Source organism: Etheostoma spectabile, chromosome 16, assembly GCF_008692095.1.
Source record: "Etheostoma spectabile isolate EspeVRDwgs_2016 chromosome 16, UIUC_Espe_1.0, whole genome shotgun sequence".
Lineage (NCBI taxonomy): Eukaryota > Metazoa > Chordata > Actinopteri > Perciformes > Percidae > Etheostoma > Etheostoma spectabile.
In genome coordinates, this window is record NC_045748.1 from 7478519 (window position 1) to 7496405 (window position 17887).

General features: G+C 41.8%; 1 protein-coding gene across 1 annotated transcript in view; it reads right to left on the reverse strand.

Annotated features, from left to right (window-relative positions):
* Positions 1 to 1331: 1331 nt before the first annotated feature.
* The window catches only part of rimbp2a (RIMS binding protein 2a), a 66776-nt gene continuing 50220 nt past the window's right edge, over positions 1332 to 17887 (reverse strand). Inside the window, exons 13-26 of the mRNA XM_032540325.1 lie at positions 16194 to 17012; positions 15877 to 15900; positions 14510 to 14661; positions 13068 to 13841; positions 12748 to 12900; positions 12316 to 12462; positions 10881 to 10983; positions 10308 to 10430; positions 8656 to 8825; positions 8033 to 8201; positions 7792 to 7892; positions 7301 to 7372; positions 6488 to 6652; positions 1332 to 4382 (exon numbers count right to left, since the gene is read on the reverse strand). Coding sequence (XP_032396216.1) covers positions 4149 to 4382; positions 6488 to 6652; positions 7301 to 7372; positions 7792 to 7892; positions 8033 to 8201; positions 8656 to 8825; positions 10308 to 10430; positions 10881 to 10983; positions 12316 to 12462; positions 12748 to 12900; positions 13068 to 13841; positions 14510 to 14661; positions 15877 to 15900; positions 16194 to 17012 — 3206 coding nt within the window. The 3' untranslated portion in view covers positions 1332 to 4148. The remainder of the gene's footprint in view (positions 4383 to 6487; positions 6653 to 7300; positions 7373 to 7791; positions 7893 to 8032; positions 8202 to 8655; positions 8826 to 10307; positions 10431 to 10880; positions 10984 to 12315; positions 12463 to 12747; positions 12901 to 13067; positions 13842 to 14509; positions 14662 to 15876; positions 15901 to 16193; positions 17013 to 17887) is intronic.

The window sequence follows — 17887 nt, forward strand, 5'->3', positions numbered from 1 at the left end:
TCTCTTTGAACTAGTCACTAGTTAAAATGTGATTTAAGACTCAGCCTTGTCAGGCTCTTCCAGTCCAAAAATAGTCATGGAAGAGAGGCAACATCTGTTGTACCCAGATCTCATTTAACAGCACTTCACTAATTCCCTCCTCTTCGTTTAGTTGACAAAATTCAAGTCCTTTAAAATCAAAAATTGTGTTGAGAATATCCCATTTAGATGAAAATGCTAACCACTCGGTAGTACAATAAACTGCATGAATCTGTGTGTCAAATCATATAACTTGTCATACATGTCCTAATCAACATTCTAACAAAACACACGCCACCCTGATTTTGTCATTTTAATTAATGTTGCTGCAAATGGCTGGTCGTACTCGAACCCTGAGCCGCTGCGTCGAGGACTGAGCCTCGGTTGGTGGGCGTGAGGTGAGCTACCAAAGGTGCCCCACCCACTTGTTGCAGCAAATTACAACCTTGGGTGATGATTAAATCAGACAGTTGATGTGCCATTAAGCAACCTATGGCAACCAACACTGACTACTAACCAAAGCCACTGGCAGTAGGATTTATTTTCAGGCTGTGCAGTCTTACAGAGTGTACCGAGTGCCATAATTGTGAACAAATCTGCAGAGAAACCTTATGAAACACATTTTCAGTCTCTGTCTATACTCTCTAGCTTTGTTCGGTGCAGCCATAAAAATGGCGATGGACATGATCCTGATATACAATCCCAGGTTATGTCACTAAAATGTGCCCATCAGAGGACAAATGTGGAACTTCCTATATTGTGCTAATGTTGGGCGCTACGTGTCTACAATCCTATTTTTTCTAAATACCAGTGTCATTAAATTGTGTGACACTGTGATGAGAAAGATAACCTAAGTCTATGAAAGCCATCAGTCCAGAATATGAAAATATTATTGGAAATGTTGTACATTTGTCCCCTTACAATGAGACATATATTTTCTTATGAATTAATTACATAGCTTTAAAATCATTATGATAACGTAATACTGTGTTGATTTATAAAAGGAATCTAATGTATTTATAGGTGTGAATACAGACCCTTAGCAACCACATTTAGAACACTGATGGTTAAAGGATGGTCAAGAGCAGAATGTTAAGTCACTTAGTAACATTTGTTCTGTATATGTATATATGTATACATATATATGCAATATTTGACCTTCCGTGAAAACGTGTAACATACACAAATTAATGTAAACAAAGACTTCTTTTTTAAATATCAAATTTAATTTGGTTATAAAAGTTGTATTTTTTCACATGCACACCCACACATAATGACTCACCATAAATACTGTCCAATGATGTCTCTTTTTCTTCTTTTTTTTTTGATTCACAAAGCAAGCACATACGGTGGACTGATACATGTGATTTCAAAGGACACTATGGAGAATGCTTGCAGTCTGTTACAGGGAGAGGAAATCTCAGTGCACTAACAAAAAGGCTGTCGTAAAATCAATTAGAAACATTTATAAATTATCTACAAATGGACCAAAGTACAAAAGAGCTACATCGTTTAGAGACTCTTCGCCCAATCACAAGTTAAGGATTTGGTTTTGGGACACCATGTTACTCAACTTTGTGACTTTGTGAATGAGAAAGCATACATAAACAGCTTTGGAACCAAAAACATGTAAACCGGTTGTCAGCCGAACTTTTCTTACATTCCATTTTGGCAAACCCTCTCTAGTCATTGCATTTAATCAATAATGTAAAGAAATGATGAGGAGAGAGAACCCTCAAGTGCAACTTGACATAAAGGACAACTGGAGACACATAGGATTTACTGGATATTTAAAACTAAACAGAGAGAGGATAAGCTTTTTACATTTTAAAGCTATGAGACTATCCCTCCAGTTAGTAATTCTTGAGCACTTTTAGTCACCTCCACAGCACACAGAACGTTGGTACAGTATTCCTCTTAGTAATGCAAGGTTGCTTTAAAAAAAAAAAAAAATCCAATTTATGATTTCTATACTCTTGTACAATGACTATAATAAGCCAAGAACTGAGGTAGGTTTTCCCTTTTTTCTTCAAAGGTAGCGTTGGTAGCGTTGCGCATTTTAGGGCTTCCATTCTTTCATTTAGAATTTGGTTTGCTCTCCAAGCTCCAGATTTTCCAATTTACCTGGATGTGAAAACCAGCAAAAAAATAAATAAAAAAAATGTTAATGTTAATATAGGCTGAATTGGAACTACTGGCTGAAAGTAGTAGAAAGTGAATCTGAAAGAGGGGAGGAATAAACCCCCCATATGGATGTGTGTTTTGGAGGACTTGTGTGAGAATTGGAACTGAATAAATTGAAGGACAAAAAGTGAAAGTGAAATCCAGTCATTCACTTAGAACACTTCATTCAGATTTCAGTATTTCCTCACTGCAGACTCAACCATCTTGTATTCAAGACGCATTTTGGATTTTGGAGCATTTTACAACGAATGAATGACAATGAATAATAAATTGAATTAATAGACAGCCAGTGTGACAGTCTGCAGGATATAATAAACCCAAGTAGTTTCCACTGATCTGATGACATTTCCCATTGCAAGTTTTTTAGAGGCATAATGCAAATATGTGTGTTGGTGTCAGAAGACATTCAGTGAGTCAACAAACTACATGGATAAACAGAAAATTGACATCACTGATAAGTGTCTCCATGCAGACTCAGGCTTTGACTACATGTGCTTGTTGTATACATTTTTAAAATATCCAAAATCAAAGGAAAAAGGTCAAAATGTATTCTGTACCAGAAATGGTAAAACATGTTAAATTGTAATGGTATAGTCCTTAAGTACTGTAAGTACAAGTCATGTAGAACATAAAAGCAACCAGATATGAAATGTGAAATCAGTTAGTGTTTCTCTCCACAGACCTTAGCTTGATGAAACATAACCAGTGAACAATGCACACCTTGACATTTTGATTTGTAATTTCTATTAGGCTTTAACAGCCTTTTAACATGAGACAACAAATCTGAACAGTGCACGGGCAATGGAGGTAGAAGCACATCCCTAAAACACAGGACCAGTAACTGCATGGCCTCTCTTTGAGAAAAGAATAGTGAACAAGAGACATGAAAGGTGCAAAACATGAATGCATCACATACTGCTGCGCACACACACACACACACCCACAAAACATGTCTTTTACCAATCAAAACACCCACCTTTGTGCAGTAGGAAGACACAAAGTTTTGTCTTGAACTAGGCATTTCATGACAGTTTGACAGCGAAGACAACAAACATCTCTACTCTTATTTAAATTTTTGTTTTTTTTAAATGACAAAGCACAAGCAACCCATCATGAAACAAATAAACCCTGGTGTAAATCAAACTTGTAATCAAACGAGCAATGTCACGCTCGTATTGTTTTAATAAAGGCCACTGAGACAGCTGAGCTCGCCCGGTGTCTCTGACGTTAATGCCCTCTTGCCAATCTGCTATTCTATTTTTTTATTTAAATGCCTTTCATCACAGAAAAACTCCACTCTGTTGAAATCACAGGTACAAGTGGAAATATTTATTTTCTTCCCACATACATATGCTACCGCCTCTCTATGATATTGCACAGAATAAAGCCTTTATGTTAGCAGCCAGCATTGCTTGACAGAATGCCTCGATAACAGTGTAGTCTATTTGAGATCTTCATAGAGGAGTAAGGTCTCCGTTTCCTTGAAGTGACATCAATACTCCACAAAAATGTATGTTTTTGTTTCATTGCGGAGAAAAAAAGCCCATTAGAAGATGTAACCAGATGCCTTGTTTTCACAGCTACCCTGCTTGAAACAAATGAACAGTTTCTTTAAGTAACGATAAAGAAAACAGAAAAATACTGTCATGAAAATCCTAGTTGTTTTTTTTTCGCCATCCGTTGATTTAAAATACATCACAGTAGTATGTTATTGTGTCGGCAGGTGACCGCTCTCTTGATTTTGGCACTGCACTGTACATAATTGATTTGTGTCCATCACCGTACATGAATAATTGTATCACTGGTTATATTAAAATAGGATCAGGCAGTCCAGGAGACAAAGCTCACATCTTCTCTGTCATGTGTTGTTGGATCAGAGTTGATTGTATGGATGCAATATACAGAGCCTGGCATATACACGTATAGTACATGTGTGCCTTTTTGTATTATTTCACAGGCGAGAGTTTCTTCAGGAGCTTCTTCCCCTTGGAAAGTAGTCCTTTCTTCTTCTTGTTTGCCAGATCTTGGTCTCGGGGGTCCCTGGATTCCAGAGGGATGCGGGGGCCCCTTGTAGGACTGAGGGGTCTCATGGTGCCTGGGAGGAGGGGCCGAACAATCGGGGATGGCGCTCGGACAGGTGTGGCGTCGTTGTTGACCGTGTCGGTGGTTTCTGTGGTAATCTGAGGAGAGAAGCGATTGGGGAGGTGTGGAGGCATGGGGCAGCGTATTACAAAAGAAGCAACCCTTTTACACTGCAGACTAGGCCTCTATCTGTCTGTCTGTCTGTCTGCATGTATCTATATTTTTACCATCTGTGTGTCTGTCTGTCCATCCATCCATCTGTCTTCATCAAACTACTTTAAATGCAGAAGGCAGTGTGAACGTTTTGTTCAATAAGCAGCGTACATCCCTCTGAGCCTGAGTTCCCTGTGATCTAAAACCTCTACACAGCTGAGGAGCACTCCCTGAACACATAATTAAGAAATTATTCACTGACTTATGACGTCTTACTTGCTTGTTTGTTGCCTGATTGTACTTGTTGAGTAACACATCTGATTGTTTTGATCCTGTAATTCAAAAGCATTATTTATACCTCCAGCAAGGTTACATTTTGGCCCTGTTTGTTGATCAGCAGGAAATCTCAAACTATTATTTCTATTTAATGCGACTGATGGTTAGGTCATGGGTTAGGAAATAACTGATTTAGTTCTCATTTAACATTACCACATGGCACATGTATCACATGGCTGTCCAGCACAATCGGCATTTAATACAGATTTTTAAAAAGCTAAACAGCACAACACTTCTATCTATAAATCTATCTATAGTTACTATCATAGTTTCATAAAAAAAATAGTAAAATAAAACACAAACACACACAAGTTGTACATATGTAAAAGAAACACTGAGGAAGAAGCCATCAATGTTGCGCACGACATCAGCACAAGACAGAGCCGGAGAAGTCCACCATCAGAAGGCCATGAGGAAACATACAGTACAGTCATATACAGTACAACACCCAGGGACACAACTGTAGATACCAGGCTTCTCATCTAATGCAGCAGCTGGATACAAAGGTTTGTGTCTGCATCATCAATAAGATGATATAGTTTGTATTTTGACATCATGAAATGAATCTAGTTTTCTTGAAATGACAGATTTTACTGATCTGATATGTTGCTGTAAAAAAAAAAAAAGAGCATTACAGAAACACTAAAGTGCGTCCATTATGTGAATTGGCATTTGAAAGCCTTGCTGTGGCCACACAAGCTGTGCGCATTAGAGCCGCGAGTTTGGTATCTCAAGTTGCCAACTTACTGTACAAGGCAGACAGAGCCATTTATGGTGTGAAATGAACAATCTTCTTCTGTGTGTTTGTTTTGTTTTGCCAAGCGGGTGAGGAAAAACAAAAAAGAAATCAGATGTGGCAGCAGAGTTATTGTCGCTAACAAAAAAAAACACCACTATGAAAACTGAAAACAACGTCAACAACAACACCAACACATGAACACAGAGCGCAAAAAATAATGTTTTTAATATCCAATGTTGTCTTTTATTGTTCTCTTGTAACAATACAGTTTGGATGTATCAGTGCTGCGATTAGTTTTGTCTCTTGAGCTCAAAGCAAACATGGCATATCCGCTGTCAACAGGGCTGAAAAATAGATTTGATGTGTGTGCAATATACATAAAGAAACAAAGCCTCTTTAAGGAAATACAGCAGTCGAGCCAATAAAGGTATTATAAAATGTATCAAGTTTGAAAAAGGCATGCTTCGCTCTCTTTTTCATCTTTAAAATTTTCTCCCAAATTCTTTATTTCAGTGTCATTGGGTAGCCATTGTTATGTGTTAATAAAGCACTTATTATTATACACAAAAACCACCATTTGATTTTGTGTTCCAGTGCAAAGAGGTACCAAATTATCCTGTGGAAGGAACGAGCTGAGCCTTTTTCAAGTCCTCCATAACCAGTGCTACATGCATAAATTACCCGCAGCGCTCCCACAGTCTATCCTCTCTCTGTCCATGTCAGGCTTTGCTTCTTCCTTTCTCTGAGACTCAGAAAGGTGTTAACACTGGAGTTTTGTCCCCTTTTCCAACAGGGAGGGGGAAGGGGGAGGGCTTGTTAGTTTGTATAGAGTCACCACTGTCACCACATGGACAAACACAGACAATGAACAGCACACAGACGGCAAGTGGAGGAAGAGAGAGACGGAAATCAAGAGAGAGGACGGAGGATGGATGAACACAGGGCCTAGCGCTGAGAGCGGCGATGATGATGTACCCGTTTGCCCTCTGAGACGGTGGTGGCAGAGTTGGCAGGCGGCCGGTTGGCAGGCTCTTCCTGGGGGTAGTGGGACGGAGTATCGGTCAGATACACCTCCACGTCATCAGGCACTTCTTCCAGGAAGTTAGAGGGAACCAGACCACGGTGGCCGTTGATCTCACCCTGGAACGGAAATGAGAAGAGGAGACATTTCTGTCTGAACATGATGCGTTTCATACTGTTTACACAACAGGTCATACTGTATATGCACTGTTTAGGCTCATTCAATTTCTCATACCGGGTCACTATCGATGAAATCTTTCTTTTTGTTCTCTAGAATCAGCATGTGAAACTAATTTACACTGCCACTTCCTGGGCCTTTTTATTATTACATTCATGTCTCTGTTTCAAAAGGTTTCATTTACAGATCCATCATCCTTCCCAAACTACTGGTTTGGTTGACACCCATGATCCTGCCTGTAATCATTCAATGTGCAAACATTGGGAACCTACAGTTAACGGATTGCTGTTACAGTAATAACCAGGAAAGGTCTGTATAATGTTCCACATTTGGGAAATACGCTTGTTCACTTTCTTGCTTAGAGTTTCATGAGAAGATACCACTGTCATGTAGAAACAGCTCGCCTCGCTCTGCCTTAAAATAAAAAATCTGCCCACCGGCACTTCTAAAAGTGAACACATTATATCTTGATGATTTATTCTGTATAAAACCAAAAGATTAAGGCTTGCTGGTCCAGTTTTGCACAGATCAAACAGACTAAAAAAATAACATGTCGATTAGGAAAGCAAACATGGCCAAGCAGCACTAACGTAATAGAATCCGTCTTCATCAATATCTCCAAACACAGCCATGATGTCACCAGCACAGAAGGTCAGCTCAGCCTATCAGGAGACAGAGATACAGAAAGGGATATACAAGGAATGTGATCCGAGTATAACCACTATAAGAATACCATTATTATTATAATATGTATATGTAAACAGTATATATGTATATTTACAGTATAATATATATACATACATATATAAGGTTGAAAGCACTTAATTGGAAGTCGCTTTGGATAAAATATATATATTATTGTTGTCATTGTTATGATTAATATTATTATAGGAATGGGCTTTGCACATTAGCTTAAGCTATAAATGCTGTGTTGTGTGGCATAGGTTTACACTACATCCATATACAAATAAATATTAAAAATTAAAATAAAAATGTTTGTGTGTGTCTGATACAGCACTTCCTGGATCTGTAAGTGTGTGTGTGATTAGCGAGGGGTCATTATCAGTTTAGTTAGTGATACCTCAACATCAACATTAGGAGAGCTCTCTCGGGGATCGTAGTCGTACAGAGCCACCATCCTCCTCGAGGCCTGATCTCGACGGAGGCCTCTTCTGTTCTGCTCTGCAATCAATAATGGGTGGCACGTTTGACACAAAGTATTTCATCTTGGGTTTCAATTCACAAATCACACTTTTCAACCCCACCGACTCTGAGGCAGTTCCATAACTGTCTAACTTGTCCATGAGAGTGAGTAGGCCTACCTATTCTGTCCACAGGGGTGCTGAGTGGCAGAAAGCCCTGTTTGATGAGCTGGTCCATGGTCTCCTCGTCCTCTGCTCGGATCTCTGAGACCATGTTACAGGGGATCAGCCCCATCCTGCCCCTCACTTCTCCTCTGTAAAACCCATCTGTATCTTTATCACCATACACCTGCCAGACAAGAGAGTAAGAGAGTGATGTTAAGCGCTCCCACTTTAAAACTGGCATGCTAGTGATTTACAGGTTTTTTATCTTTTCGGATGAACATGGCAAACCCTACAGTATGTAAAGGTCAATTCCAGAACAATTTGTACAAAAATATTTGTTTGTTATGACTATGATGCACCACTGATGCAAGTTTTTTTTTTAAATTATACTGTAAAATAGAGTTTTAAGGTAGAAAATAGAGATTCAAGACTTAAATTTGTTAACATGTTTTTACTGCCACCTATACACATGAATCTTGCACAAACAACAAGCTAAAGTCAGTCCGAAAGAACTGCGCACTAAAACAACCATTTATGACACCCAATTTTCAAATTTTTGTGTTCTAGTGTTTGTTCATAGCCAAAATGCATATTCTGTAAATCAACGTGTTTGACTAATCTTAATTGTAATCTCCCACCCTAATGATCTGCCCCTCTTTGAAGGGCAGCTCCTCATCAGCTGCATCTGGGTTGGGGGACATGGACAGAGGATCGTAGTCAAAGAGGGCCACAAAGATCCGAAAAGACTCCTCAGGCTCCGACTCATCATAGTAGGTGGGAGAGCGGCGATCCCGATCCCTGTAGTCATCTTAAACAGATTGAAGACAACAGATTCCATCATCCTGCATCACTACAACGAGCAACCATTGTATGTGGACCAACACACAAAACAGGAACTTTGGAGGAGACTTTGTTTCTTTGTAGAAATATTTAATATTAGCGAACAGAGTTTTTATGTTTGTCTTCTGTAAAATGTAAGCCTGTGTTTGTGGTGTTTAGACAAATTGAACAGATTTTCAGAAACAAAACTTGAAATCATTTGGTGACTAAATGTTGCATACAGTGTGTACACTTCAATGAAGCAAGCAAGTCCATATGTTTACATATTGATGTCTTGCTTGGATCAATTTGTCTCAACACGTCTCATTGATTTGCTGCATTGCATGACAGATCTGATTTGTCTGACTGTGCCTATCAGCGTGCAGGAAGAAATATGTGGTCAGTCTCCACACACACACACACACACACACACACACACACACACACACACACACACACACCACACACACACACACACACACACACACACACACACACACACACACACACACACACAATACTTTTGTCAATTTTTTGTTTGAAAATGCAGTGTGAGACAAATGAGAAGCAAGACAAACCATGGTGCAATACGCAGACAGAGTGTGATTCATGTACACCAGAAACACACAAGACATGCATGCTACATGAAACCTAAAGGAAAATAAAGATACAACTCTATATGTCTATTTTCATTTCATAACATTTGAGTAAAAGTGATTTGAAGCAAAACATTTCCCACACATTGCCAACCCTTGTAGCCGCAAGAGGTCTAAAGCAGAGGTGACAAAGTTGTTGTGGAAGCCTGCCATATATATTTGAATTTGAAAAAATGCACTAACTGGAAAAGTGTGATACTGTTGGGCCAAAGCTTTATTTTGATGCGAAATGCATTGCTCCCGGGTGAGCATATGCCAAGCTACAGAAGGTTTGGTAATTGTATTTATGCGGTACTAGAAAAAAAGTAAAAGGATAACTGCATTTCCAACAACTGATAACGGTATTTCATACTCAAGAAACTTAAACATCTACAAAAAATAAAATAAAAAGCAGTGAATGTGTAGTCATTCTTTAATGTCTACCACTTATATTTCTTTAAAAACTCATGCATGAATGCTCTCATTAAAAGTGTAGTAGGTGTGGTTGTACCACAAAGGGGAGGGGTTTAGCAGGCATCTGGAGTTCAGTGCAGTGAGTGAGGCATTCTCTGAGCAGTCAATCAATCATTTATCATCTGCAACTGTGGAAACGTTCATCCTGGACAACAGGTATGGCTTGCCAGTGGGTCCACCATTTCAGTGCAGTGCAGTCATGCTGTTCAACTGTAAGCATAATAATAACTATTATTATTTGAGACAGAGAAACAGGCACTTGCAAGTGTCCACAGCTACTTCTTGCTGTTTTTTGTTTTTTTTGCCAGTTGGCATTTTTGTTGCCATGCTGTGGTGCTAGAAACAGGACTGCAGGCACATACCATGGGGAGACCTGGTGCCGCCCATGTGCCTGCGGGAAGACCACGTCCTGTGCCGAGCTACTTTGCCATAGTATACATCCTCGGTGATGGGGTTTCCCTCACTGTTATTCTCAGAGGTTACCTCTACAGGAAACACCAGTTAGAGGGTGATGGGGTTACAATGCAACATCTCAACATTCCCCTCCCAAAAGGTTAACTGAAGATTTTTTTGTTGCTTAGACAACAAAGTAAAAACACATAGACACAGGAAAGTATAGAAAACTACTGTCGTGATTGTCAGATTCTTCATCAGAGTATCTTAGTGTGGTGCAACTGTGTACAGCGGTTTAAGAAAAGTGTTAGCTTGTTGCATCATAATAATCTCTGCAAGATCAAACTTATGTTCAGGTAGTGAAGGGCATGAGCATGGTTCATAGACACAGTGGTGATCTGGAGACACAGAGAAGCTCGTGATGGTTTTTAACAGAGCAACAAACACTTCTGTTCTATGGCACGGAAAAGATAACAACCACAAAAAATGTTTTTCTTAAAGACACTCCCCTCTGCTCTCTCTAGCCACCCGCCCATACTGACCAATGGAGGGGACCATTAGAGGTCGTCTCTGAGGCTGGGAACTGCCATGATGAGTTCTTCGGCCAGTCTCCCGATCATGACGGCCTCCAGCAGGAGTGTTGGTCTAAAATAAACATAACACAAAGAAATTCGCAAACATTAAACATCCAAGAGCTGCTCACAGACAAATCGACATTCTCGCAAAACAGCATGTGAAAATAACGCACGTTGACAAATTGTATGTTAACAAAATCATGCAGCACTCAAAGGCAGGCACACTAAAACACAGACGCAGAGACACACACTCAGACACACACAAGCCCACAAGAAATATTGACATTCCAAAATTAAGCAAATACTGACATGATACTTTAAAAAATGAATTTAAAAATATTGTGTCAAAGATATCAGTAAGCACTGTCTACCGTACGTTACTGTGTAGTCTCCCTTCACAGCACTAAACTGTTCAAACCCAGTCTCTCTCTGTGTCTCTCTCCAAGGTGCTGATAACACCCAGTTTATCTTCATTTCTCTGCATAGAGCTGAAACATTAAAGGTGCTCTCTGCAGCATAGTGACGATGTTCTGTATTTTGATTCTGTGCCAGCAGGCGGTGGTAAGGCGCAGCTCCATGCTACCTCCAATCTATATCGGCGACGTTTCATTTCTGAAACTATTCAGGTGCTGCCAGATATTCCGCCAGGTGTCCCTCACCTTCCGCTTTCTTTGTGTTGGCATTCTTAACTCCGGCCGATTTATGAGTACTATGGTGAACTGCTCCTCAAACAATGTTTGAACGTACACACGTTCCACCAAAACAAGTTCCTTCCCGAGGCTATTTTGCAGAGGTCCCATCATTGTGTCCGTTGCTTAGCGCCGCTCAAGACGATTGGTATTGGTTTAAAGAAACGCCAATGAACCAGAGCACGTTGCACGTTTCTCCCATCTCAGAATGTTGTGTGGACTAACCAGACCTTCCTGCAGAGCGCTGTGGAGGAAGGTCTGGCAACGAGACTACCTCCAATCCTACTTATAGCCGGTATCATACACCACAGGCTGCTGCTATGTACCAAGTATAATATCACATAGCTAAATGGAGAAGATTGTATCTTAAAGAAAGAGAAGATTGTTGGCAAAATAGCAATAGTTTTGATGACTAATTGCATAAAAAATTGGTCCAGATCAAATGATCAAAATGCTCTGGTACCAGTATGTTGATATGCTGCCTGAAAGCATTAAACCCAGTCTGGCTCTCTCTGTTTCTCTCCATGGTGCTGATTTCTTTCTCCCTATTTCTATGAATTTGAATTAAACTCAGCACACACACTAACAACACATCAAATGCATGTCAAGGCAGCAGTCTCAATTGAAGTATCTGTGCCTGTGCAGTTCACTAAATAATAATAAATTTGGGTGGTTATGACTCTTGGGTTTAGAATAAGTGCAAAGAACTGCACCTTGGGTGTGTTGTGCGAGTTGCGTCGACGTCCCTCTTCCAGCTGCATCTCAGAGTACAGCTCCTCCTCATCCTCTTCAATGATGTCAGACAGGTCAGAGCCCCGGCTGCTTTCGCTGTGATAATCTTCATTGTGACCATAGTGAGGCTTTTGGCAGTCACACACGCACACACAAACACACAAACACACAGACGCATTTGTTTAAGTCCACATACATACATACAGACATGCACGCACCAAACACACATGGATGGGCAAACACACGCACATGAACACAAAGAGACACGGGCAAAGGAGTGTATGCATGCAACCACCCAGACATGCATGCACACACACATCCAACATACACACACGTAAGAGGTTGTCCATTGAAACAACATTGGGACTAAAGAAGGTAAAAAAAAGATCCATCACTTATCACGTTGTTCTTACCGGCCTCCCAAGCTCAGAGCCTCTGAGGAACTCATCGACTGAGGGTCCTCTCCGACGGCTGCCCGCGAACCCTTCTTCGTCTTCCTCTTCATCAGAGTGATGCTGGTGAAAAGAACGACCCTGTTCTCCGTATCTGCCCTGCCTCCTGTCACCCTGAAAACATTCATGAAAAGTGAGGTTAGTGAGTAACAGAGACAGGGGGGTACCAGTGGTACATTATTGATTTTTGACTTGATATTTACATTTTTACTAGTTTGACAATGCAATCTGCTGCCTTTATGTTGTAAATATACTGACAGCCATAGAAATTCTCATCAGACCTTGCCACTTTCTGCTGCCACCCTTTGCGCTGCTTCTCGGGCGATGGCTTTAGCCACCGTGTCCGGGATGAGTGTGCCTCGAGGCTGTGGAAGAATCCTCTGGGGGGAGGGGGAGCGTGGATTGGCAGGAGGAGGGGCCTCAAGGGTGTGGCCTTGCATGGGCACAGGAGGCTGGGAAGAGGGAGAGCGTGTGGGGTCCCAGCCAGGCTGGCCAGGAGGAAAAGCTCCCCCTTGGTGAGCCGCATGCTCTTTGGCATCCAGGTCTCTGGCACATACTGGTCTCTGAGGTATAGGGTGGTGATGGGGGTGGGGTATCAGAGGCAGTTGGTGCTGGGGCCTGGGACCTTGTTGGGAAGGGTGAGGCTGAAGGTGTAAGGGCTGAGGACGTGGGGGTCGAAGCTGGGGTTGCGGGGGTCCACCTGGGTGGGGATTTCTGGGATGAGGTTGAGGGTGAGGAGGATGGGGTTGGAGTGGTTGTCCGTGTGCCTGGGGTGGAGCAGGAAGTTGGGGTGTGGTATGAGGATGGTGAGGGGATTGGAGGTGGGGTTGAGCATGTGGGTGCGGAGGGGGGCCTGCGTGGAGGTGCATTGGCGGTGGCAGGGGCAGAGCAGGTAGAGGCACAAGGAGGTTGTTTGGAATGACGGCAACTTGAGAGTCCTGGGATTCTCCCTGTACTGATAGTGTCCTGACGATGACTTCCCTGGCCTCCAGGCACTGAATCCTTGTCAGCTCGACAGTAACATAGTCTGCCATTGGGAACAACACCTCAGCTATCTGGATTTTAAAAAGAGAAAATTAAAAGGCGACATCAACACAAGCTGCACGATTATTTTTAACAAACTGACACAACTTTTTCCTTTAGTGCCACCCTAAGACTCCAAGACTAAGTTAAAAAAAAACACCCACACAATTTATCAATTTTGCTATAAGTATGTGAAGAACATAATAAGGCAGAAAACATTGTGCTGTCAAAGTTTCAACATACTGTGTTGATTTACTTTGGCAGTCACCAGAGGGAGTGAGAGACCTTTCCGAAAGGATTGAGATTGAGAGTCTTGCACTGAACATAAATCACAAGTAGGTGGCACTGCTGTGTGCGCTGAGGGCAATGATGACATAATGCTTAACACAACACAGAGGCTATTACCACCCTATCTGTGATGTAGGTGCTCATGTTTCAACTGGACTAAATATGATTAAACAGCTCACACACTGGTGTACATCCTGTATCTGTGTACTGTATGTGGGCATTTAAAATAAGGATCCAATATGCTTGTGAATTCTCCACAAACCGGTCCAGTGGTACCATGCATGATACTGTACAATGTCCCTAATTTTTCCTCGAACCATAAGTGTAGCATTTAACCCAAGACAAGCCCCTCGCCATCCCTTTTAACAGAGGATGTAGTCTTGGTCGGTAATACGAACACTTGCTAACTCACCCTCTGTCCTTTAGTGCAGACTGCATAGCCAACGACATTTGCCCCATTGGATGTGCCCATGGGAGAGAGGATGGGGGGCTTCCAGCGGACCTGTAGGACCCCTGGAGCCTGCCCACAGAGCACCTGTACATCCTGGGGAGGCTGGGGAGGGCCTGGAAGGTGAGAGAACAGATATTTGTTTTTTTATTAAAAAGGTTATGTTAGATATTTACTGTTTTAATATCACTAATATATAAACAGGAGGAAAGAGGTTGAAGCATTCATCAAATGCACAAATTGGCACACACAACATGCATAGAAATGTCCACATACAACAGGGGAGGGAGGGTGGGGGGTGAGGTGGGAGTGAGGATTCAAGAAACAACAAACTGGGTTCATTTATTTCTGCATATTTCAATTTGTGAAAGAATGACACAACACCTTATTTGTACTTTGTAGTTATACACAGTTCATGCGGATACTTGATAATGTGACATTGCCAGTGGGGGATATTCAAAAGTTGCTGTATGCTGTGTTTGTAAAATGTCATTTAACTAAATGATCAAGTTATCATAGCATAACAATAACATAATCTAAGATACCCCTTACTCAAATTGTAATTGCAAATTAATGTGAAATTTTCTTAGTGTAGTCATATTTTTACAAAATCAAATATGAACAATTATGTGTGTATTCCTCTGGTCTAGCACTGTCCCATAACTCTATACTACTCTTTGTGGGAGGAGAAACATTGAAGGTAAAAGAAAATAAAGTGGGCTTCCGGGCCTCCTGAGAGAAGCGCTTGTCTCCGCATGCAGGACACAATCCAGAGAGACTGACTGCAGCCAATTCTTTCTCTTCTATTCTCCTGTATCACTGGATAAAACATGCACAACTGCATTCAAGCAGAGCCAAATGCACACTCATACAAAATGGTATTCCATTGAGCAGTGGAGGGGCACTGCTTTATAGCACTGGTTCCTACAGGCTAGGCTATATGCTGAGGAAATGACTCATCTGAATAATAACTGATCGTATCTTGCGAGGCATGACTGCTCTGCAATTAGTGATGTGCTCAGTGCAGTGAGAAAACTTGGGCAACATTGCATTTGAAGGTATTTGTTTTTTATACATATATTTAAATTCCAAATAGATACACAAATGACCAATTGTGTTCAATGATGGCATTCATTCGTTGCCCAGATCCCCTCATTGATTGCTCATATTGAACAATATGTCTTAATCCTTCCCAATGTCATGACTATGGCCCTCTTCCAAAAGTATCACAGCACTAATGTCATCTCTGCCCATTGGTTTGCAATAGAAGAAAATCATTTAGTGCTCAGACATTTGGGAAACCCAGCCCAGGACTGATGTTTCATTCTGACCTGTTCTGCAATATGGTGGTGGACCTAGACAAAATACAATACACAACAACGGCATGGTAAGACAATGCTGTACTGTACTCTTCTACAGCACAGTACAATATCCATAACATTGATATGGCATTACATATTTGAGCTGTCATTACAGTAAACTGAAATAAACAGTAGAATAGTATTAGTCTGTCATCTCTATCTGTCTCCAACATTGTTTTAAATGCATAAAGAGCAATCATAAAAAAAATTCTGACAATTGTCTGGTATGGAGCTCTGCATATTTTATTGATACTGTATATCTATGTATAGAAATGAGCTTTGCTGACCTGCAGCCTGAGTGCAGAACTCCACACCGGCTTCTTTCCTCTCTCTCTGCTCCAGAGGCAGTTGCCATGGCACCTGGTGCGGCTGTGCCACCACCGTCACTTTGTATACTGTCAGGGGCTTCAGGTTGATAAAGCGTAGTATATACCTTCCTGGCTTTACAACTGCATGCTCTACCCCATCCAAGAACACAGTGTGACCATAGTTACTGTTGCTAGGCAACCAGGAGAGCTCAGCAGTGTCACGCTGGATGTCGTCCACCCGAAGGCCGCATGGCGCCACCACCACGTTGGCTCCCACCAGCAAGGTGCAGCGTAGCTCGTCTGAGAGGCCCCGGTCCGTGACACTCTGCACTGACACACGATGAACGCAGCCGTCCAAGTCCAGCTTCTCCAGCAAACACTTGGTCCGGCCACCGTACGCTATACTGGCACGAAGCTCCCCGTCTACTAACACGTTGTAGCCAGAGATGTTCCCCCAGCCCAAAGGCACTAGTGGAGGCTCCCAGGCCACAATGACGCTCCGTGCCAGCTGCTTGATCAAGTTGATCTTTCGAGGATAAGGCACAACGTCTTCAGCCAGGTCCTCAGGGTCCAGGGGCCCCCCTGTCCCATTGCTACAGGGAACCAAGGCGTTGGATGAGCCCAGGAGACCATCCTGTGAGGCGCCTCCATCCACTGCCATCAAGGCCAGGGGCATATGGTTCAGTGGCCCCAGGTCTTCTCCTCCCTCACCAGACTGAATTGCTAGCTTTTCCTTGTCCTGGACAAACGCCACAAAGTTGGACGGAACAAGTCCTCGCTGACCATCTAGCAGCTCCCCTGTGAAAGAGAGACATATAGAGGCAGATGTAGTGTCTCGTTCTTCTTGTTCATGTCAAAGAACAAAAAGTCTAATGCCTGCAAATGCAACCCTTTAAAAAATGTCTTTATAGGAAAGCACAGCAGTTCCTCACTGATGCCTCATGCAAATGTTAAAATTAGGTTTCACTAGAGGCCCCTTACAAGACAAAGACAAAAGGACAGTTGTAACTTGAATACACTTAACAATCAGTGAGAGCTACTTTCATTGCAAGGTGGGAATGAGTCAGTGAGTGAGTGAGAGGTGGAAGATATGTAAACATACAGTATGTACTATTCCCTAAGATGTACGATTTACCATGGCTTCACTGATGCTATCTTTAGTACTCTCTCCAGTAAATGCAGGACTAAGAAAACATCTCAACATTTCAAAGAACTTGAACTTTAGCTTTGGAACATTTCCAGGAACACCCCTGAGCATGTAAGTAGATGCAGCGGTCAATGCACAAAAAACACCACCTTAGACTTGCACTGTAGTTTCTTTCCCAAAGGAAAGAAGTTTGTCTTCAAAAAAATCTCACTATCATCTTGTCCTTCAATCCCTTTCTCCACAGAAACTGTAAGACTGTGTGTGTGTGTGTGTGTGTGTGTGTGTGTGTGTGTGTGTGTGTGTGTGTGTGTGTGTGTGTGTTGTTTGTTAGTGCTGATGATTTAGCTGAGTCCTGTTGGATTAGTCATCAACCTAAAAAGGGACCGAGGTCCCATCTTGACAACAGCTTTGTTTAAAGCCCCAAGTCTCCCTCCTGCGTGTTAAATACAAGGCTCCTCCACGATGCCATGCAATCTTACCGCCCACAGCTAATGAATCACTGCAGCTGAGTACTACTGTGTCTGTA